Below are 24,346 nucleotides of genomic sequence, written 5' to 3' on the forward strand. Positions count from 1 at the left end.
CATGAGTTGTCTCAAGCAAAACAGTCTCAAACCGGTTTCAGGGTGATGTTTGTAGTTCAGATGCATCAGGTTGAGTCAAGTGGAAATGTCGAAGTGGGGCCCCATCTTCTTTCAGGAGAGTTCAAAGACTGCTGTCAGGAATTGCTATTATTCATTGTGGAAAAGTTACACATCAATATTAAAGTAAAATTTTCAAGTTTTAAGGTATGCATTAATGAAAGGCAACAATAAGCATTAAAATGTATATGAGAAAATTAGGAATTCAGAGAGAAAATTGTATATAAGCAAATGAGTCCCCAGATTTTGTTTTCTTCTGCCTTACACCAATTGGCTTCTTGATATAAGGCAGAAACTGGAAATTTAATCTTAACAACATGCTTGAATTTAGAGAAGGAAAGACAACTCCAACTCCAAAGCCAGCATTGGTTTACATGAATCAGGACTACAGGAATACTATATAGTAAAGAGAAATAGATTTCTGTATAGAAATAGTTTATTAGAATTAAATATTTTTACCATAAATCAGAGTCCTCTTCATTAAGTGAGTCTTTCTGGAGAGCTATCTTCTCTTCTGTACATGTACATCTCTCTACATGTTCAGTGTCTTTTGGCTTTTTGAAGATAGGTGTTCTCTGTTTTTTTTTTTTTATTTTTTGTTTTTTTTTTGTAAGAACAAGAACAGAACATTTCCCCTACCTTTGAGAGGTCTCTGCACATCTCATGGGACCTAGTTTCTTGGCTGACTTGTCATTTCTCTTCATTAAGATGTTTCTCTTGTTCAACTCAGATCTTGATTAACTTAGATGGTATCCATAGCTTTTCTTCTCCTGTAGATACAAATGTGAAACCCCTACCCAAACGTAACCTAGTTTCCATTCTGAGGTCAATACATCCTTGAAGTACATTGGCTGATTCAGTTCAGAAGTTTTTTCTATTGTCCTGTATCTTTCTGCGGCTGTTTTTCCTTTTTCATTAGCATTAAGAAAGTTTAATGTTAATAAAGCATTATGTAATCTGTGTTTGGGTGTCTTTGTTCCTTCTCCCTGTTTATGGAGTATTTCTTTTAAAATATGATTGGATCTCTTAACTACTGCTTGTCCTGTAGGATTGTGTGGTATACCAATTATGTTATAATACTCAAAAAATTGTTTCAATTTGCTGGAGACACATGCTGGAGCATTGTCAGTTTTTATTTATGTAGGTATTCCCATAATGGCCATTACCTCCAATAGGTATGTGATAACAGAATCAGCCTTTTCAGAGCTCAGAGCAGTGGCCCATTGAAACCCTGAAAATGTATCTATAGTGTGATGTTCATATTTTAATTTTCCAAATTCTGCAAAACGAAACACATCCATTTGCCATATTTCATTCCTATTTATACCTTTAGGGTTACTGCCTCGTGGTAAAGGAGTTTGGTTATAGAATGAGCAAGTAGGACATTTCCTTACTATTTCCTTGGCTTGTTGACAAGTGATAGAAAAATCCTTTTTTAAAACCTTTGCAATTCACGTGGTGTTTCTTATGAAATTCTGAAGCTTCAGCACACTTCCCATCAATAAACGATCAATTTCATCATTGCCTTGTGCTAGAGGGCCTGGCAGACCCGTATAGGATCTGATGTGAAATATATATATATATATATATATATATATATATATATATATATATATATGAATCCTCTTTCTGATAGTATCTTGTAATTGTATAAACAATGAGGTTAATTCTGTATTGTCAGGAATAAATTCTGCAGTCTCAATGTATAAGACAACTATGTCTGCATATTGAGAGTCAGTTACTATATTAAGGGGTTCTGTAAAATCCATAAGTACCATGAGAATGGCATACAATTCTGCCTTTTGTACAGAATTTTAAGGGCTTTGAACTACTTTACTTATTTTTCCTGATTTATATCCTGCCTTACCAGATTTGTTTGCATCAGTGTAGAATGTATGAACTCCAGAGATAGGTGGAAGGATCCAAATTGTTTTCTTTATGAATTTGATTCTTTCACTTTTGGGATAATTGTTGCTAATCAGTCCCGAAAAATTACTGCATGCTCTCTGCCAATATTCATTATCTTTCCATAAGGAGGGAATTTCCTCATTAGCTAAAGGAACTATAATTTCTGCTGGGTCCCTTCCTGTTAGGTGACAAAGTCTTAATTTACCTTTTATAATCGAGTGAGAGAACTTTTCTATATATGTTTTCAGTTTTTTATTCTGTTTATGTGGTAGAAATATCCATTCTAATAGGATGTCTTCTCTCTGAATCAAAATCCCTGAAGGATATTCTCTACACCAGATATTGTGGTTTAATAAGGATCAGGATAAACAAATAGGCCAAATAGGTGTTTATTGAGGGAGAAATAACTTACAACCTAGACAGATAAACTGTAAGGAGTAAGGTTTTTCTGTCCGCTGCTGGTCTTGTCCCGCCGCCACGCCAGCCCCAATTAACACACAGAGACTCTGTATTTGATATAATGTTATTGGCCTGGTATTAGTTTCTTATTGGCTAGCTCTGTCTTAAGTATTAACCCATTTGTGTTAATCTATGTATTTCCACGTGGTCTTCTTACCAGGGAAAGGGGCCAGTGTCTCATCTCCCCAGTCTCTCCATGTTGACTCCTCCTTCCTACCTCCTCTCTTCTCCTCGTCTCCTAGTCCCGCCCATCTTGCTTTCCCATTGGCCAACAGTGCTTTATTCATTAAACCAGTATGAGAAACATATTTAGAGAATCGCATCTCCCATCAATGAACACCAGCAAGTTCCATGGGATGCTCTCCTCTCTGCATCCCGCCAGCAAGAGAGCATTCCCAGGCTCCTCCTCAGACCTAGTTCCACTGGTCACTTCCACCCCTGGCTCCACTCCAATGGGTGTGGTCAATGCCACAGAAGGAGACAAAGTGAATATCCCACTAAAGGGCTGGAGAGATGGCTCAGTAATTAAGAGTACTAGCTGCTCTTTTAGAGGACTCAGGCTCAATTCCCAGCACCTACATGACAGCTCACAGCTGTCTGTAACTTGTGTGTTCAGGGGATATGGTGCTCTGATACAGATATACCCAAGGTAAAACACCAATGCACATAAAATAAAAATAAGAAATAAATTATTAACAAAGAAAGAAAGGAAGATAGAAAGAAAAAGAAAAAGAAATAAGGCAACAAAGAACCAGACACACCGAGGGAAGGGCGTGAGAAGGTTGGCTTAGTGGCTGACATTTTAACTATTATCTGCGCCCAGCAACCACACAGTCAGCACCATCACTCAGGCCTTGGCCTGGAAGGATTTATGGTTCAGCCAGCCCTGACTTGGCCGAGACCACCACATGTCGTTTTAACTAAGTCTCTATTATGCTATTTACCAATAAAGACTCGGTAGTCAGATGTGGAAGTGAAAACCTGGTAGCTCAGAGAGAATGAAAAGCAATCAACTGAACCTCCTTTTTGGCCAGAGACCCATCAGGTGAGTGTCTCTCTTTCTGTCCCAAACCAAAACAGACCACGAATCTCTAAGTGCCTCCCTACTCCTTCCTGTCCTTCCTATCATCTCTCTTTCGATATCCCCAGGTCCTCCATACTCTCTAGGCTAATTCTTGTCAACTAGTCTCTGGCTCTGCTCCCTGTTCCAACATTCTTGTAGCTTCACAGTGTGATAAAATATTCTGCAGCAGTGGGCTTAGACATTTGGCTGCCACAATCCAAACAGTGCCACATATAGTGACCAACCACCATCAGCTGGGAGAGAGGCTGGAGAAGGTCTTCCTAGAGCCTCCTAGGAGTCTGTGGCCCCACTAGCCTCCAGGCTAGACCTCTAGCCTTCAGAACGGTGGCAGAATCTCCTTGCTTTAGGTCCGCAGTTCCAGTATCCCCTGCAAACAAACACATTTGACCAAGGAAGAGGACCCATCTCCATGGCTCCATTTTACAGGAAAAGAGCCAGTATTGAAAGAGATGCAGTGATGTTCCTCAAGGCCCACACAGACAGCACAGTTGCAGAGTGTCCCCAGGGCATAACTGGTGTGTGTGTATGTGTGTGTGTGTGTGTGTGTGTGTGTGTGTGTGTGCACATTCATGTGCATGCAGGTACACATGCATAGAATGCACAGGCAGGCCTGAAGTCACTGCCACACATCTTCAGTTGTTCTCGATATTATTTCTTGAGACATGATTTCTTTCTGAACCAGGAGCTTGCTGATTTTAGTTACATTGGCTGGCTAATAAGTCCCAGGAGTTCTCCTGTCTCAGCCAACCCAGTGCTGGATTTGCAGACTCACACTGGGCTCCTGGCTTTTTGCAGAGGATCTGAGCTCAGGTCCTCATCCTTTTGTAACAAGCACTTTACTGACTGACCATTTCCTTAGCCACTGGCTTTGGCCTTTCAATGCTGCTCTACAAACAGCCTATGATAGATAATTCATGATCTCTAGGCCACAGGATCAAGGTGGCAAACTGCTACAAGGACCACTGGCTCTTGCTGGTGCAATGTGAGATCAAATTTTTTCTGTTGATATTCCCCAGGCTAGCGTATGTTTAAATCCCACAACATATTGAGACTAGGGGCAAGCAAAACATGAACAACAAGTGATGGAAATTGCCTAAGTGGGATGATTGGGCTTGTTTACCAGTTTTCAAAATTTCTACAGTAAACACAAACTAAAGCCACAGAGATCCTAGATTTACAAAGAAAAAGAGAAAGAATAGAGGATTGGGGTTCACATCTCTGCTTTATTCTTATGTGAGGGTGACTTTGGAGAAGTCACTTGACCACTCTGAGCATTGGTTTCCTATACTCAGTGTAAGCCCATTTGATCAAACCCCACAGGCTGGTAGAGTTAGTACATACTGGGGGGGTGAGGGAGGTAGGCATATAGCAGGCAAACCAAAATCATTCACTTTGCATGGTCACTTTCCAGGTCTTTCAGAAGCCCAGAGGAAGACCTGCTTCCTTTCTGGACAAACAGGGCTGAGAAAGGGGCTCAGAGCAGGTACAACATGCCCAACATCCCAAAGCTAATAAGCTAAGCAGAGACCTACTTCTGGTGGTGCTTAGGGCTTTTGTCATAGGAGGCAAAGGGGAGAAAGATGAAGGCACAGTGGACTGACCCTGACCAGCAGTGGTCACTGGTGTTTGCTCAGCTGCAGGGTGCAGGTGGCCGGAGCTGGAGCTGAGTGCCCACTAACTGGTTTTCAAAGGTGACAGGTCTGAGGTGATGGATGGTCACTGGGGGCTGTTGCTCCACATGCATTGTTGGTTTAAGGACCACGAAGATCTGACACACCAGGCTGTGGAAGAAACCAGAACAACACCAAGGGAGGCCACGTGGGAAACCTGCCCTCTTCCATTCCCAGCTGTTCTGGCCTGGATGGTTCCCAAAAGGCCATGGTTCTGACTCCTGACCAAAAGTCCCAATGCCCTGGAGCTCTGGGGTTAGCCAGGAACAAGGAAGTACTCCCAAGGTGTGAGCCAGCATCAGTACAAGCCAAGGAAGTGCAGGAGAGTAAGGAACAGATAGTGGGACTCAAAGAAGGGGCCCACATCCCTGATGTCTGTAGTCTTCCCTTCCAGGTAGCTGAGTGGAGGTGGGAGGGGCCCTAGACCACCCAAACAGAGATGGGTGACCAAGGCAGGGCCTGGCATCATAAGCCAGAAATGAATCTAGAACTCTGACAGAGGGTACAGCTTACCTAGATAGTTCCATTGGAGAGAGAACACCACTGTGCAGGCAGGGCCCTGGGGATACTGAGGATAAGGAGGTATCCTTACACTGATGGCCATAGGATGTCATGCCTGTCCTGAAGGCTGAAAGGAACTGAGGGGAAAGGTATAGGTGGGTCAACAGACCTAGTAGAGCCCCATGAGGACAGGATGCTCAGATGAGGCCACCTGCAGTCACTACCTGGGAGGTGGCTAGGCAAAAATGTAAGGGAAAGAAATGTCCCACTTTCCATACCCTACCTTTGAACAGCTGATATGACAAAGGGGGCAAGGAGTGAGGGGGCAACCAGGGAGGTCAGACCTCTGCCTGCCCATCATGTTGACAGACATGCTTAAAGAGATGATTGATAAATCTTTGGGGATTTCAACACCAGCCTCATGGGGTGCTGACATGGGCAAAAGCTTTAATGTCCCTTTCGTTTTCTCTCATCTGTATACACACTCCATATCTCCTTCAAGAAGGCTTGAAGGTGTTTGGGAAGGGCCAAAAAGGTGCCTAGAGGCATACTGTATAGCTGCCATAATGCACAGTTGTCATGATGTGTCAAGCACTGAGGCAGATATGATCTGGAGGTGTGATCCTGTGCCTGGATCATGTGCTTCATTGTATGGTGCATTCCTGTGTGGGAGGTCCCACCTGTGTTTATACACTGCCCCTCTCCTCCTTGCCAAACTCTTATCACAGAGGCTGTTACATACCAGATTTATGGCAAGGTGCTGGCCTCAGAACATGAGGCTGCCACCCACAGCTGCCCTGAGGCCCAGCCATGTCCAATCTATCAGGCTGGGCTTTGCCACTGGAATAACTCTACAGTGCAATGGGTCAGCTCAAGGTAGGCTCAATTCCCGTTCATGTTGTATGTGTGCTGGAGGTTGACTCGCACCCCAATTCTCTTTCTCCTCATTCTGGGATTCTGACTGCTCTACAAGGTATCCTTGGTTACCAGGAAGGAAGGGAGGGAGCCCTGGGGGCTCTCTTTGGGGGTTATGTGTCTGGCTCAAGCTTCAAATTGAATCTGAATACTTTGACCATGGTTTCAAATTATAGGAGCCCCTGGGAGTGATTGTAGCCCACTTACTCATTCCACAGTGAACCCAAGAGGCCCTGTGAGGAGGGGAAAGGCTAAGTGGGGAAGTGAAGATTAGATTTAGATGGGTCCTCTAAAGGACATGGACTTGGTGTGGAAGCATTGAAAGTTCATTTGCAATCTAGGACTGGGGATGGAACTAGGTGGAATGCTAGCTTAGCATGCATGAGGCCCTGGGTTCAAACCCTAGTACCTCCAAAGTCAGGCAGGGTGATACATGCCTGTAACCAGAGCATTCTGGAGGTGGAGGCAGAAAGGTCCAAAGTTCAAAATCATCCTCAGCTACTTAGTGAGATTGAAGTTAGTCTGGGCTACACAAGACCCTGCATCAGAAAAAATAAAAAGTTTCTCTACAATTCATAAAATATAAAGAAAAGAAAAGGATTGCGCTCATCTCTAGCTGTTGAACCAGCCATCTAGTCTAGAAACAGCCATCATGGACAGGTCTTCCCCTGACACATAAACACATGCCTATCTCTTATAGCAATGCTACAATTACAGCATATAAGATGCTCACACTTGTAAAAATACATTTGTGACTGATACTCTCTTCATTGATCTTGGGAAATGTAGTTATTTTTCTATATAAACATGTGATTTATGTTAATATTTAGTGGATTTATTCTTGTAATGCTAAGTGAAATTCTTAGCTAATTATTAAATAAATAAATAAATAAACCAACAAACAAATAAACCCTGTGTTGGCCAGAAGGGAAAGGTGCTTGCTGCTCAAGACTGACAACCCAAGTTTGATCCCCAGAACCCACAAAAAGGTGGAAGGAAAGAAGTGAGCTTACAAAGTTGTCACTGTGGCATGTGTTCCACTCCTCACTAATAAAAATCTGAAAAAAAAAATCTAGAAACAGAACAAAAAAGTATGTGTATAAATGTGGTTGTATTTGTCAAAGACATCACATGCTTATGACCACCACCATGGAATGGGTGATTACCCACTGCTGGTGCATCTTCAATTCACTTCTATTTTTCCACATTATAAATAGCACCATGGAAATGTCATTATAGCAATTTATTTTTCCAATCCTTAATTATTTCTTTCTGAGGTACTCTTAGAAATGTTGGGTTGAAGGATTTGTGCTTTTTCGAAACATGCCAAGCTACATCCTGAAAATGCTGATAAGGCAGATTTTATATTCTTCCTTTCATTATCTGGGGATGGAAGGTCAGACTCCTTCCAACCAGCCAAGGGGAAGGACCTGCCCTGGCCAGCAGCTTTTCCCAAGGAATGCTCCTAAGTCCAGAGGTGACAAACTGGTGAGCCACCATACATTCTTTTTAATTCATAAGTGTTCAAAAATATTTGAATCAGGAACCAATCATATACATGGATTCATTTAAATACATGAACCTGAGCTTCTGGTGGCTGCATGTGAAGGAGTGTGGTGGTGTCCACACTCCCTCTAGCTGGGCACGCATTTTCAGTTAGACACAGTCACTGCCTCTCCCTGTTGTCATCCAGCCTTTCTGCATTTATTTATTCCCTGACTCATCTTAGGATACACTGACCTGTATTTTTTCATTCCTTAACTTCATTTAAGATTGGCCCACCAGCAAAGAAACCCCACGCTCTTCATTCTGATTAACTACAGAATTATTTTTTTAAAACACAAATCCTATTTGTAATAATAACATTCGAGTTAATCACTTTGGAAACTGCCTCAGAGAAACCCCTGAATGTCTTTCACCAATATAAAATACCATGAATCACTTTGGACTCTACAGTGCATTATGTGTTTAAAAACAGAAAATTAGACACAGGAGAATTCATCTTAACTTCATTAGATATGAAATATTAATTCTCCTCTGGCTTTTATATTATTTACATATTTAATAATATGTTAGCTACAGTCTTTGAGGCCAGCGGCTGTCTCCTGACTCAGTCTTGAAGAGGCCATGACAGTGTGATGCACAACATGGAGAAAGGAGCCAAGGAGAGTGATTCTGTGGTCTTCCCTTCCATTCCCATGAGTCGTATTGTTTAACCATACATATCCTATTACAGTGGAAGGCAGTGCTGTGACCTGAAGAGAATGCCATTATCCCTACAATCACTGCTGTCTCTTTCTCTTCTTTGGCAGGGAAGAGGACAGCATAGCCATTTTTATCTAAAAGGAAAGGCAGTGATTCTGTACTTGAGGCTTCTTTTTTCATCTTTTTCTTTTCCTTTTCTAGGTACAGGGTCTCTCTTGTGTAGGTCTTAAGCTCTCCATGTAGTTGAGCATGACTTTTAAATTTCCGGTTCTACTCTCACCTCTGATGTACCCCCACTACACCATGTTTATGTAGTGCTGGGGACTGAACCCAAGGCTTTTTGCACACTGGGCAAGCACATTACCAACTATATTGAATCCCCAGTCCTTTCTTTTACCTGTCTTAGTTTGTCTTAGAACCTCAGGCTTCTCATCAGTAGGATGGTAGTAGGATGCTTGTAAAGGCAACAGGGATGTTGTGGATGACCACACTGGTCCACATCTGACACAGAACAGCTGCTGGATTGGAGAAACAGCCTTCCTCCTCGATACTGTGATGAGTGGAGCCTTGGCTCTCTATGCCACTCTTGGTACCTGGAGCTCAGCATGTAACCCTGACATCATGTTGCTGAGACCACAGGAGGGATAGGATGAGGACCTGTGAGGAGATCTATGGGTGGTGTGCACATGAGTACAGAGTTGTTGACAAACGAAGCAGAGGATGACAGTGAGCAAGTGTGGCACAGAAGTGAGGGTTGTTGAGGTGGGTGGGTTTTTTTTCTGTAGATGTTTTTCAAGAGTATTGTGGCTAGAAGCTGCCTTGGGGAACCAATGGAGAGGGGTATCATCTGCTGTAGTCTCGAGCCTGGTAGTTACAAGGCAGACACCCTGTCTGGCCTATAATGGCATCAAATATTATTGTTACTTCTGCTAACCTTAAAGATTGTCTGGATCCAGCTTGTGCTATTTGGGTCATTCAGTTTTTTTCTACTCCATTCATTTCTTATCTCCCATCTCATCCTATTCCCAACAAAGCCCTTCCTTATGATTTAAGAAAGAGGGAGATTTTGGCTCTAGTTGCATGCAAGTGACCAGTGACATCCATTCCAGGCTTGATGCCCTCAGTGAGCTAGGTTCAGACTTTGGAGATGACTGGAAAATACTGTAGACTACAGAGCAAGGCAGGGAAATCTGGGGATCCTGAGCATCACATGACAAGAAGCCAGGGCACTGTGACTGAGAACATATCTAGAGCAGACACTGGCTGGCCACATCATCCCATGACTTTCATGAAGCCATGCTGTGGGAGGAGGGAAGCTATGTCTGTCCCTGAGACACTGAGATACTGACATGCTCCCTTCTCATACTTCCAGATATTGCAAAGACTATATCTACAGAATTCCTGGGACTTCTCCAAAAGGTCTAGTCAGTTACCCTGGATAAGAGCAAGCAATTCAAGTAGTCCATCAGGATTAATGCCCACCAATGAATGCAGGAGGAAAATGGAGGTGGTTGGTCACCTGTTATAAAGTGCTTATAGGCTTTACCAATCCATCATAATCATTGTGGAAGGGAGAGCTTGAGACTCTATGAGATGTCACTGGAGATAGCAGGCTCTCTTACTAAGGTGCCCTGGGAAGGGATTGCTGTTGTGGTTTAATAAGGATCAGGATAAACAAATAGGCCGAATAGATGTTTATTCAGGGAGAAATAACTTACAACCTAGACAGATGAACACCAGCAAGTTCCACCAGATGCTCTCCTCTCTGCATCCCACCAGCAAGAGAGTGTTCCCCACCTCCTCCTCAGACCTAGTTCCACTGGCCACTTCTGTGGCTGGCTCTACCCCCAATGGGTGTGGTCAGTGCCACAGAAGCAGACAAAGTGAATATCCCACTACAGATTGCAGGAAGAAGGAACCTTAGGTAGAAGCCCTGAACTGGTAGGGCTCTCAGAGACATCAGGGATTAGAGAATACCCCAAACTCTGCTGTGGGTCAGAGTTTCTATTTTTGCAAAATGATAAGAGTTACAATGGGAGCTGTCTCTTCTAAGATCCCAAACTATGAATACTCCAGAGGATATGAAGGCTTTTCCCCACTTAATCTTAAAGTTTGTAAAAAATGTATTTATTGACATATGAGTTATAACTCATTTGGAACCTAATTTACACATTTCAGGTATACAATTCAATGATTTTTGTTATATTTACAGATATGGATAACCATCATTATAATTGGTTTAGCATTTTCAGCACCTAAACCAATAAACATCCTGATGGGAGATGTCATTCTGTAAATATGTTTCTCATACTGGTTAATGAGTAAAGCACTGTTGGCCAATAGGAAAGCAAGATAGGCGGGACTAGGACAAGGAGGATTCTAGGATAGTGAGGAGGAGTCAGCATGGAGAGACGAGAGAGAGCAGAACGCCAGCCCCACTCTCCAGTAAGATGAGACCACACAGAAACACTTAGATTAATAGAAATGGGTTAATACTTAAGACAGAGCTAGCCGATAAGAAACAAGTAACTGGCCAACAGCATTTATATCTAATATAATGTCTCTGTGTATTATTTGGGGCAGGTGCCGCAGTGGGTCCAGGCCAACAGGAAAAACCTACTTGTAACATATGGTGCCGCAAAGTGGCTAATAAGAATTTCCATTTGAAACTTATAGAAACTTAAAAGGGTTTTAGAAACAAAAAAAAAAAAAACAGAGAAAAACAAGGCTTCTTGGTAGCAGCACTTTTCTCAGTTGGACTCTGTTTTGCTAGAGACAAGCAGAGATTTGCGTGGCTCCTTTAAGGGAAGTTTCCTGACTCATCATACATGGCAAAAACTTGCGCGGCTTTTAAGAAACTCTGCTAACAATTAATTGGTGTGTATAAGAACCGTCAATGGCAGGAGAAATATACATATCACCTTATTGACCTTAAATAATATCAATAAATGAAAATCCATTCCAAAACAAAGTATTCATATCTATATCATAATCCCCTTTTTAACTTTAAAAAGATATTGGTTGTGATCATTAACCATTTATAACCAAGCCCATTCAAATGAAAACAAACATTTATAAACAATATTTGGGAATTTGGGTATCGTTCTTTCCAAACTACTTCCTGCTACTAGGGGGCGCTGTCATGGGGGAATCTAAAGAAGATGCAGCTATCTTGGCTATAGTCTGCAACGCTGCTTTCTCCAGCTGTTTTGAATGTAGGATCACCTGGTACTCTATTTCAGGGGTCTGGCTTGCTCAAACCACATTAGTCTGGAAGGAATCCACAGCTTTTTATTTTCTGTGGAAACAAAAATAGAAATCTTTTTCCCCAGTAACTTGTCCTTAGACTTAAATTTTGAAGTCAAATTATTTTTTTTATTTGTAAATACTTTATTGATAATTTTTTAATTTATTTTATATAACAAAGTCCAATTAAATGAAAACAAACATTTATACACAATATTTGGGAATTTGGCGTCGTTCTTTCCAAACTACTTCCTGCTGGTAAGGGGCGCTGTCATGGGGGATTCAAAGAAGATTCAGAAATCCTGGATGTAGTCTGTAGGGCTGCTTGGTCCAGCTGTTTTGAATGTAGGATCACCTCGTACTCTGTTTCAGGCAGTCTGGCATGATCAAACCACATTATTCTGGAAGGAATCCACATCTTTTCATTTTCTGTGAAAACAAAAATAGAAATCCTTTCCCCCAGTAACATGTCCTTCAACTAAAATTTTGGAGTCAAATCATTTTTTTAATTTAATTTATTATTGTACATGTCCATCCCAGTTCCCTCTTCCACCCTTCCTCCCTCCCTCTCTCCTTCCCTTCCTCCCTCCTTCCCTCCCTTCCTCTATCCCTTTTACCCTCTCTGCCCTCTCACATGCACTCTAACCACCCTCCCCTCCCATCCCCTCACACCAATTCCATATGTAGGGGAATATTATCCAGTTGGGGTCATGTAGATCTGACAGGTCATGTGAAGTAGGGACTAGGGCTTCTCTCCTGTCTCTAGATTAAGGCAGTTATCCCTCCATGGGGGATGTGTTCACAAAGTCTTTTTGTGCACCAGGGATACATCCTGGCTCCACTGTCTGAGGTCCCTTAGACTGCTCAGTCCTTCTGGCTGAGACCCATATTCAGGGGGGCCTGAGTCAGTCCCATACTGCTTCCCAGCTATCAGTCTGGTGAACCCTTAGCTCCTCCTTGTTCAGGCAAGCTGTCTCTATGTGTTTCTGCCGCCTGGTCATGTCCTCTCCATCTGCATCTGGGTTCTAGTTCGACTCAGTGTTTATGTATGGGTGTTTGATCCTGTTTCCAACTAGGCATTAGTTGAGGGCTCCATGGAGAAGTTAGTTGTTGATCTCACTCTCCAGGAAGGGCATTTATGATAGCCTTTCCATGGAAGCTCAGATTGTTAGTTGGGAGCAGTCTTGTAGTTCTCTAGACCTGTCTCTGTGTTCAATTTTATCTTCAAACCAATATTGGCTCCCTCTTTTATGTTCTCTCTCTCTCTCTCTCTCTCTCTCTCCCTCTCTCTCCCTCTCTCTCTCTCTCTCTCTCTCTCTCTCTCTCTCTCTCTCTCTCTCTCTCTCTCTCTCTCTCTCTCCCTCTTTCCTGTCTTCTATTTCTAACCAGGCTCAATCTTCCTGGTCGCACATGTTTTCCTTTCCTCCCCCTCGTTTTTTCCTACTTCTCTCTCCATTCGCTGCCCCCCCCCCACTTCCCCTGACCTCTGGGGTACTTGTCCCTTCCCAGTTCTGTGAGGGACTTTATATGAATCTCTTAGAATACACCTTGTATCCTAGTTTCTCTGGTGGTATGAATTATAGGCTGGTGATCCTTTGATCTAGGTCTAAAATCCATATATGAGTGAGTACATACTGTGTTCCTCTTTTTGTGACTGGGTTACCTCATTCAGGATGGTTTCTTCAAGTGCCATCCACTTGCCTGCGAATTTCAAGATACCATTATTTTTTTCTGCAGAGTAGTATTCCATTGTGTAGATTGCCACATCTTCATTAACCATTCTTCAATTGAGGGGCATCTAGGTTGCTTCCAGGTTCTTGATATTACAAATAGTGCTGCTATGAATATAATTGAACAGATGTCTTTGTTGCATGGATGTGAATCCTTTGGGTATATGCCTAAGAGGGGGATTGCCGGGTCCTGTGGTAAACTAATTCCCATTTTCCTAAGGAAACGCCATACTGATCTCCAAAATGGCTGTATGAGCTTGCACTCCCACCAGCAGTGGAGGAGTGTTCCACTTTCTCCAAATCCTCTCCAACATAAGTCATCATTGGTGTTTCTAATTTTTAGCCATTCTGGCAGGGGTAAGATGGTATCTCAAAGTTGTTTTGATTTGCATTTCCCTGATAGCTAAGGATGTGGAGCATTTTCTTAAGTGTCTTTCAGCCTTTTTGATTTCCTCTATTGAGAATTCTTTCTTCAGTTCTGTACCCCATTTTTTAATAGGGTGATTTTGGTGTTGTGTTGACTAGTTTCTTGAGTTCTTTGTGTATTTTGGAGATCAACCCTTTGTCAGATATAGGATTGGTGAAAATCTTTTCCCAGTCTGTGGGCTGCCGTTTGGTCTTGTCTACTGTGTCCTTTTCCTTACAGAAGCTTCTAAGTTTGAAGAGGTCCCATTTATTAATTGTTTCTCTCAGTGTCTGTGCCCCTGGAGTTATGTTCAAGAAGCAGTCTCCTATACCAATTTGTTCAATGGTACTTCCTACTTTCTCTTCTAAAAGTTCAATGTGGCTGGATTGATGTTGAGGTCTTTGATACATTTGGACTTGAGTTTTGTGCATGGCCACAGACATGGGTCTATCTGCAGTCTTCTACACACCCTCATCCAATTGTGCCAACACCATTTGTTGAAGATGCTGTCCTCACCCCATTGTATAATTTTAGCTGTTTTGTCGAAAATCAGGTGTTCACAGATGTGTGGATTAATATACGGATTTTCAATTCGATTCCATTGGTCTACCTGTCTATCTTTATGCCAATACCAGGCTGTTTTCAGAACTATAGCTCTGTAGTAGAGCTTAAAGTCAGGAATGGTGATGCCTCCTGAAGTTCTTGTATTGTATAGGGTTGTTTTGGCTATCCTGGGTCTTTTGTTTTTCCATATAAAGTTGATTATTATCCTTTCAAGGTTGGTGAAGAAATGTGGTGGGATTTTAATGGGGATTGCATTGAATCTGTAGATTGCTTTTGACAAGATTGCCATTTTTACTATGTTTATCCTACCTTTCCAAGAGCATGGGAGATCTTTCCATTTTCTGGTATCTTCTTTAATTTCTTTCTTTAGAGTCACACAGTTCTTATTATATAGGTCTTTTACTTGTTTGGTAAGTGTTACACCAAGATAATTTATGTTGCTTGTGGCTATTGTAAAGGGTAATGTTTCTCTGATTGTTTTCTCTGTCTCTTTGTCATCTGAAAAAACTAGGGCTACTGATTTTTTTTTTTTTTTTTGAGTTTATCTTGTATCCTGCTAGTTTGCTAAAGGTGTTTATCAGCTGTAGGAGTTCCCTGGTAGAGTTTATTGGGTCGCTTATATAAACTATCATATCATCTGCAAATAGAGACAGTTTGACTTCTTCTTTTCCAATTTGGATCCCCTTGATCTCCTTTTGTTGTCTTATAGCATTAGCTAGAACTTCTAGTACGATATTGAAGAGATATGGAGAGGGAGGGCAGCCTTGTCTTGTTCCTGATTTTAGAGGAATTGGCTTAAGTTTCTCTCCATTCAGTTTGATGTTGGCAGTTGGTTTGCTGTATATTGCTCTTATTATGTTTAGGTATGTTGCTGTTATCCCTGACCTCTCCAATACCTTTATCATGAAAGGGTGTTAAATTTTGTCGAAGGCTTTTTCCGCATCTAGGGAGATAATCATATGGTTTTTCTTTTTCTCTTTGTTTATATGGTGGATCACGTTGATAGATTTTCGTATGGTAAACTATCCCTGCATTCCAGGTATGAATCCTACTTGGTCATGGTGGATGATTTCTGTGATGTATTATTGAATTCAGTCTGCCAGTATTTTATTGAGTAATTTTACATCGATGTTCATCAGGGATATTGGTCTGTAGTTTTCTTTCTTAGTTGTGTCTTTGTGAGGTTTGGGTACCAAAGTTATTGTAGCCTCATAAAAAGAGTTTGGCAATGAACCTTCTGTATCTATCTTGTGGAACAGTTTGAGGCATAGTGGTATTAGTTCTTCCTTGAATGTCTGGTAGAATTCTGCACTGAATCCACCTGGCCCTGGACTTTTTTTTGGTTGGAAGGCTTTCGATGACTGCTTCTATTTCATTGCGGGTTATAGGTCTATTTAAGTTGTTTGTCTGTTCTTGATTTAATTTTGGTAAGTGATAGTTATCCAGAAACTTGTCCATTTCCTTTGAATTTTCAATTTTTGTGGAATACAGATTTTCAAAGTATGACCTGAAAATTGTCTAGATTTCCTCTGTGTCTGTTGTTATGTTCCCCTTTTCATTTCCGATTTTGTTAATTTGCATGTTCTCTCTGTGCTTTTTTGATAATTTGGATAAAGGTTTGTCTATCTTGTTGATTTTCTCAAAATACCAACTCTTCGTTGCATTGATTTTTTTGTATTGTTTTCCTGGTTTCTATTTTGTTGATTTTAGCCCTCAAATTGATTATTTCCTGGTGTCTACTCCTAAGGGGTGAATTTGCTTCTCTCTGTTCTAAGGCTTTCAGTTGCGCTATCCTCTGTTTTCTTCATATGGGCACTTAGTGCAATAAACTTCCCTGGTAGCACTGCTTTCAAGGTGTCCCATAAGTCGGGTATGTTGTATCCTCATTCTCGTTGAATATTAGGAAGTCCTTAATTTCTTTCTTTATTTCTTCTTTGACCCAGGAGTGGTAAAATTGCACATTGTTCAGTTTCCATGAGTTTGCAGGTTTTTTGCTATTTGTGTTGTTGAATTCCAATTTTAAAGCATGGTGGTCCCATAAGATACAGGGTACTATTCCTATTCTCTTGTATCTGTTGAGATTTGCTATGTCACCTAGTATGTGATCGATTTTAGAGAAGGTTCCATGTGGAGCAGAGAAGAAGGTATATTCTTTTGTCTTTGGATGGAATGTTCTATAGATGTCTGTTAACCCCAGTTGAGACATAACTTCTGTTAATTCTTTTGTTTCTTTGTTGAGTTTCTGATTTGTGGTCCTGTCTAGTGTTGAGAGTGGTGTATTGAAGTCTCCCATTATAAGTGTGTGAGGTTTTATATGAGCTTTGAGTTTTAGTAGTGTTTCTTTTACAAATGTGGGTGACTTTGTATTAGGGGCATAGATGTTCAGAATTGAGACTTTGTGTTGATGGATTTCTCCTGAGATGAATATGAAATGACCGTCTTCATCTCTTTTGACTAATTTTGGTTTGAAGTCTAACTTGTTAGATATTAGGATAGCTACGCCTGCTTGCTTCTTATTTCCATTTGATTGGAAAATCTTTTCCCAACCCTTTACCCTGAGGTAATATCTATCTTTGAAGCTTAGATGTGTTTCTTGTATGTAGCTGAAGGATGGATTCTGTCTTCGTATCCATTCTGTTAGCCTATGTCTTTTTATAGGTGAGTTAAGACCATTAATGTTGAGGGTGAGTAAGGACCATTGATTGCTGATGCTTGTTTGATTTAGGTTTGTTTTTGCCAGTGGTATTGTGAATATGTTAGTTCTGCTTTACGCTTGGTTTTTGGTGTAGTTGAATTATGTGTTGCCTATATTTTTGTGGGCGTAGTTACCTTCCTTGGGTTAGAGTTTTCCTTCTAATACTTTCTGTAGGGCTGGATTTGTAGATACGTATTGGGAAAATCTGGTTTTGTCATTAAATATCTTGTTCTCTCCATCTATAGTGATTGAGAGTTTTGCTGGATATAGTAGCCTAGGCTGGCATCCGTGTTCTCTTAATACTTGTAGAACATCTATCCCGGACCTTCTGACCTTGAGGGTTTCCATGGAGAAGTCAGATGTAATTTTGATAGGTCTGCCTTTATATGTTACCTGTCCTTTTTCCTTCATTGCTCTTAATATTCTTTCTTTATTCTGTATGCTAGGTGTTCTGATTATTATATGTCGAGGGGTCTCTTTTCTTTGTTCCAGCCTATTTGGGGTTCGGTATGCTTCTTGTACTTTCTTGGGCATGTCCTTCTTCAGATTTGGAAAGTTTTCCTTGATGACTTTGTTGAATATGTTTTCGGCACCTTTGAGCTGGGCTTCCTCACCTTCCTCTATGCCTATTATTCTTAGGTTTGGCCTTTTCACGGTGTCCCACATTTCCTGGATGTTTTTTGTTAAGGATTTGTTGGATTTATGATTTTCTTTGGTCGATGAATCTATTTCTTCTAGTTTATCTTCTGCGCCTGAGATTCTCTCTTCCATCTCTTTAATTCTGTTGGTTATGCTTGTGTCCATAGTTGCCGAGTTGTTGCTCAGTTTTTCTATTTCCAGCATTCCTTCAGTTTGTGTTGCCTTTATTTTCTCTATTTTAGTTTTCAAGTCTTGAACTGTTTCCTTCACCTGCTTAATTGTTTTTTCTTGGCTTTCTGTACTTTCCTTAAGGAATTTGTTCATTTTTTCCACTTTTTTGTTTGTTTTTCCTCCATTTTTTTAAGGGGTTTTCTCACATCTTCTTTGAGGGCCTCTATCATTTTTATGATGGTAATTGTTAAGTTTTTCCCTTCTGCTTCCTCTGCTTTGTTGTTGTGTTCCTTTCTGCATGGTGTAGATTCCCTAGATTCTGGTGGTGTCATGCTTGTCTTTCTGTTGTTAGGTGTTCTCTTGTATTGCCTTCTTCCCATAGCTTCTTCCAGTAGATGTTGATGGGGTCTCCCCCTCTCTCTATGGTACTTCCCCGGTGGGCTTATGTGGGTCTGAGATTCAATATCTGTAGCTCTGTGTGGTCCAAGCTCTCTAGGAGGTTTCTCCGCAGACAGGGATCCAGGGATGGGGTCAAGGATGAGGATCCAGTAGAAGATGCCAGAAGGTACTCACAGTGGTCTCGCAGAGATAGGCGTATCTCTGGGAAGGGCCCGGGACTCGGGCAGAGGACTTGAGGTGGGGTCAGAGACCAAGCAGGTGGAAATTACAGGTGGTCCCGCGTGGATAGGCAGGTCTCATTTGTTCAGAGTTGCTCTGAGAAGTCTCCGAAGTAGGGTGGACTGTTGGCTCCACCCTCTGTCCCAGTGCTCAACCAGAGCAGCAGGACCGTGGGCAGGGTAAGGCACAGGGTAGGCGGGTAGGCTCGCGGTGGGGATGGGTGGGGGTGTATCAGAGCTCCAAGGGTGCTCTCGATGGGGACCGGAGACAGGAGCAGCAGGACCAGGGGCCAACCCAGGGAATTCGAGCAGGGGAGGCGTGAAATCAAAGCATTTTTAAAATATATAAATTGGATTGATCTAGCAGCATTTGTTTTAACAGTTGTTGTTTCCTCAGCGGTCAAAAGATATAAAGACAATATAACACCATACAATATCCAGATTGTCTCTGAGTTTTCCATCTTTACGTGGCTTTATTATTACTGTCTTTCTTTTACTTTTTATTTTTTCATGTTTTGAGACACGGTTTCTCTGTGTAACTTTTATCTGTCCTGGAATTCACTCTGCATACCAGGTTTACTTTGAAATCACAAGAGATCTGCTTGCCTCTGTCTCCTGAGTGCTGGAATTAAAGGCATGTGCCACCATACCCAGTTCCTTTTTGTCTTTTTAAAACCATTTTATTCTCCCCCCCCCATGTCTACGTATATTTTAAAACATACTGTAAACCTTTAGAGGTTTTCTTAATATGAATCTGTCTTTACTGTAAATGTTTACCTTTTTCAGGCCACGAGTCTTTTATCTGGTAAACAACAACATTGCTAAAATGAAAGTCATAGTCGTTTCTGTACGGTTTATCAAAGATGGTGGCAGCTATTTTACGGCCAGCACTGAGAGCTGTGGTCACCGCCCTGGTCTAAGCTGCCATCCAGCAGCATGCTGCTGGCTTGGAGATGTAGTCACTGCCATTGCCAGATCTTGTACACACCAATAAATTGTTAGCAGTGCTTTTTCTTAAAAGCCTTGTGGTTATTTTGCCACTTATGCTGAGTCTGGAAACCATCCCCCCACAGAAACATCTGCTTGTCTCTCGCAAATCAGAGTCCAACCGAGAAAAATGCTGCTACCAAGAAACCTTGCTTGTCTCTGTTCTTTTGTTTCTAAAACCCATTTATAAGCTTTTGTTAAATTTTTAGTGGAAGTTCTTATTAGTCACGTGGGCGCCATTTGTAAGGAGTAAGGTTTTGCCTCCCGCCCCTGGTCTTATCCTGCTGCAGCGCCAGCCCCAAATAACACACAGAGACTCTGTGTTTGATATAATGCTGTTAGCCAGTTACTGGTTTCTTATCGGCTAGCTCTGTCTTAAGTATTAACCCATTTCTGTTAATCTATGTATTTCCATGTGGTCTCCTCTTACCCTCAGAGAGCCAGTTGGCGTCCAGCTCTCTTCAGACTCTCCATCTTGACTCCTCCTTACTACTTCCTCTTTCCCCCTTGTCTCCTAGTCCCTCCTATCTTCCTTTCCTATTGGCCAACAGTGCTTTATTCATTAACCAGTATGAGAAACATATATACAGAATGACATCTCCCATCATTAAGTTAGTTAAGATTTCTAGATATACAGACAAGTATTTGAGATAAATACTTATTCTTCAAACCTTTCAAAGGCCTACAGAATATGACATTTAAAATGGTTTTTCTTGACAGTGAGACATAAATGGCAACACCACCTGCACCAGAAAGGAAAATGGAACATGGACATTAAAGAAACACATTATGAAGTTACTTCCAATATGGCAAGACTAGCCATTTGGACAAGATACTGCTCTTGTCTGGACTGTTTGACTTTATGCTATATAAACTGGACATGCAAGACCCACAGAAAAGTGACTGCTGATTCAAGATGGGCATTGCTACAGAGTTCCTGCTTCATGAAAGAGTCTGTCAGACAGTATGCAGGACACAGAGAAAAATGATTGACAAACTACCACTACAGATGGACAGTTTAAAGTTTTCTGCTTTACTGGGGAGTCTGCCAGACACACTATGGCCTATAGGCTGAAGATGAAACATTACAGAAGAACTTCAGGTGCCTGACCAGGTAGATGGTCTCTGTCATTTAAAAGTTTATATACTATCCTTCTGTGGTCTTTGAGGGAGTTGGACAAATAGTTATGGACAAATAGTTTTCCTTAGTTAGGATTAAAGATAAGTTACATATAGGACTTCACATTCATAAAGATAGGATAGATGATGGAATATTGTCTTTAAATCTTGCTAAATGTTAATGGACTAAATATTGTTAATTGTGATTCTTATTTGATAACTGTTGTATGATATATTTTGCTATGTTAAGGTTAAAACCATTCTTTTTATTTGAACTGAAAAGAGGAGATGATGGGAGATGTCATTCTGTAAATATGTTTCTTATACTGGTTAATGAATAAAGCATTGTTGGCCAATAGGAAAGCAAGATAGGCGGGACTAGGAGACAAGGAGATTCGAGGAAGTAGTAGGGAGGAGTCAGCATGGAGAGACGAGAGAGAGCATAACGCCATCCCCACTCTCCAGTAAGATGAGACCACACGGAAACACTTAGATTAATAGAAATGGGTTAACAATTAAGACAGAGCTAGCCGATAAGAAACAAGTAACTGGCCAACAGAATTATATCTAATACAGGGTCTCTGTGTGTTAATTGGGGCTGACGCCACGGTCAGTCCAGGCCAGCTGGAAACCAACTCGTAACAACATCCTATCTTAGTTAGGTTTTTATTTCCATGAAGAGACACCATGATCATGACAATTCTTATAAATGAAAATATTTAACTGAGGTTCTGGCTTATAGTTTCAGAGGTTCAGTCCATTATCACCATGACAGGGAGCATGGCAGCATGCAGGCACATATGATGCTGGCTGCATCTTGATCAGAAGGCAGCAGGAAGTTGACTAACTGTCACACTAAGTAAAACTCAAGCAAGATAGACCTCAAAGCCCACCCCCACAGTGAAACACTTCCTCCAACAAGGTCCCACCATTCTAACAATGTCACACTCCCTGATAGTTCTATTCCCTTTGGGGGTCGTTTTCTTTCAAACCACTACACATCCCCAAAATTATATTCCTGCCAAAAAGGAGAGTTTCTATTCTCACCTTTAGTTTATGGGTTCATTTGTATTTGTGGATGTGGACGTGGCATGACGTAAGGCTCAGAATTCATTCCTTTGATTTGGTTATTCAGCTACTCATGCTTTTTTGTTGTTGTTGACATTAAATCCACATTAATTTAATGTCATTAATCATTTTCCATTCAATGGTATAAGTGCTAGTGATGGTTAGTCTAAGTTGTCAGTTTGATGAGATCTAGAATCAGCTGATAGATAGTCTCTGGGCATGCCTGTGGGTATTATTTTGAGTAGGTTAACTGAGATGGGAAGATCTGCCCACTCTGGGTGCCACCGTTCCCTAGCTGGGATCCTAGACTGTATGAATGGAAAAGGAAACTGAGTAGTATCTTAACTCATTGCTGTCTGCTTAATGACTGGATGTAATTCAACCAGGACTCCTGCTTCCTTGACATTCTACCATGATGAACTTTCTTGACGTGTGATCCAGAATAAACCCTTTTCCCTGTAAGTTGTTTTTCAGGGGTTTGTTGTTGTTGTTTTTAGCAATAGTAAAGAAACTAAGACAGGCTCTTTGTCAAAAATCCATTGACCATAGATTTCTTTCTGGATTTTGACTATAACGTGTTACATGATGCTTTACGTATCATTGCTTCTTGGTAAGTTTAAAATCTGCTTTGTTGTAGTTTTTCAAGATCATTTTGTCTCTCTAAGGTCCTGGGCAATTTCATATGAATCCTATTTCTCATTTCTAAAGAGTTTGTCTGAGAAACCAATAAAAAATTTTTATATTAATTTTTTATCTTTATTTTACATATCGATCCCACTTCCCTTTCCCTCCCACCCTCCATCTTTCCTCTTTCCCTCTCTCCTACCCTCATATGCACCCCTCCCACCCTCCCCTCCAACCCCAACTCCACTCCACTTGTAGGGTGATGCCTTCCAGGAGGGGTCATCAAAATCTGTCAAGTCATTTGGAGTAGGGACCAGGACTTCTCTCCTGTCTCTAGGTTAAGGGAGTATCCCTCCATGGGGAATGTGCCCACAAAGTCCTTTGCCCACCAGAAATACATCCTGGTTCCACTGTCTGAGGTCCCTTAGACTGCTCAGGACTACTAGCTGAGACACATGTTCAGGGGGTTTGAGTCAGTCCCATGTTTGATGGGAGATGCCATTATGTATATATGTTTCTCATACTGGTTAATAATAAAGCACTGTTTGCCAATAGGAAGATAGGAGGGACTAGGAGACAAGGAGGACATAGGAAGGAGGAAGGAGGAGTCAAGATGGAGAGTCTGGAGAGAGCTGTATGCGGTAGCCGGCTCCCGGTAAGAAGAACACGTGGACATACATAGATTAACACAAATGGGTTAATACTTAAGACAGAGCTAGCCGATAAGAAAGTAGTAACTGGCCAACAGTATAATATCTAATACAGAGTCTCTGTGTATTATTTGGGGCTGGCACGGCGGCAGGACAAGACCAGCAGTGGGCAGAAAAACCGTACTCGTACACATGTTGGATTCCCAGCTATCAGTTTGGGGGCCCATTAACTCCTCCTTGTTCAGGTAATTTGTCTCTATGGGTTTCTGCAGCCTAGTCTTGTTCTCCCTCTCTATATCTGGATTCCAGTTGGGCTCAGTGTTTGCTTCTGTTTCCATCAGCTACTAGATGAGGGCTCCGTGATGGTAGATAAGTTAGTTGTTGATCTCATTGTCATGGAAGGGCATTTATGGTAGCCTTTCCACTGTTGCTCAAATTGTTAGTTGTGGTCAGTCTTGTAGGTCTCTGGACATTTCTCTAGGTTCAGTTTTCTCTTCAAATCTATAATAGCTCCCTCTTTTATGGTCTCCTCTCTCTCTCTCTCTCTCTCTCTCTCTCTCTTTCTCTTTCTCTCTCTCTCTCTCTCTCCTCTCTTCTATTCCTTCCCTGACTCAATCTTCCTAGCCCCACTTGCTTTCTTCTCCTCCCCTTCTCTTTCTCCTAGTTTCCTCTCCACTCACTGCCCCCCCACACACACACCAAGCGCTTCCCATGTGCTTTGGAGCACTTGTCCCTTCCCCTTTTGTGAGGGACCTTATATGAATCTCTTAGAATCCTCCTTGTATTGTATTTCCTCTGGCGATGTGAATTATAGGCTGGTGATCCTTTTCTCTATGTCTAAAACCCATAGATGAGTGAGTACACACCATGTTTCTCTTTTTGTGACTGGGTTACCTCATTCAAGATTGTTTCTTCAAGTTCCATCCACTTGCCTGCAAATTTCAAAATTCCATTTTTTTTTTCCCCGCAGAGTAGTATTCCATTGTGTAGATGTGCCACATCTTCTTTATCCATTCTTTAGTTGAGAGGCA

At 41.6% G+C, this 24,346-nt stretch overlaps 1 protein-coding gene across 4 annotated transcripts in view; it reads left to right on the top strand.

The window, feature by feature from the left end:
• Positions 1–24,346, top strand: part of Rps24 (ribosomal protein S24) — a 1,129,312-nt gene that overhangs the window by 284,244 nt on the left and 820,722 nt on the right. Inside the window, exon 4 of one of the 4 annotated variants that reach the window (XM_051176702.1) lies at positions 5,578–5,587. The exons of the other annotated variants lie outside the window; for them this stretch is intronic. Within the exon in view, the coding sequence (XP_051032659.1) occupies positions 5,578–5,580 (3 nt within the window). The 3' untranslated portion in view covers positions 5,581–5,587. Of the gene's footprint in view, positions 1–5,577; positions 5,588–24,346 lie in introns of those variants that run through there. 4 annotated transcript variants of the gene reach the window in all.

The sequence above is a fragment of the Phodopus roborovskii genome, unplaced genomic scaffold (assembly GCF_943737965.1).
Source record: "Phodopus roborovskii unplaced genomic scaffold, PHOROB, whole genome shotgun sequence".
NCBI lineage: Eukaryota > Metazoa > Chordata > Mammalia > Rodentia > Cricetidae > Phodopus > Phodopus roborovskii.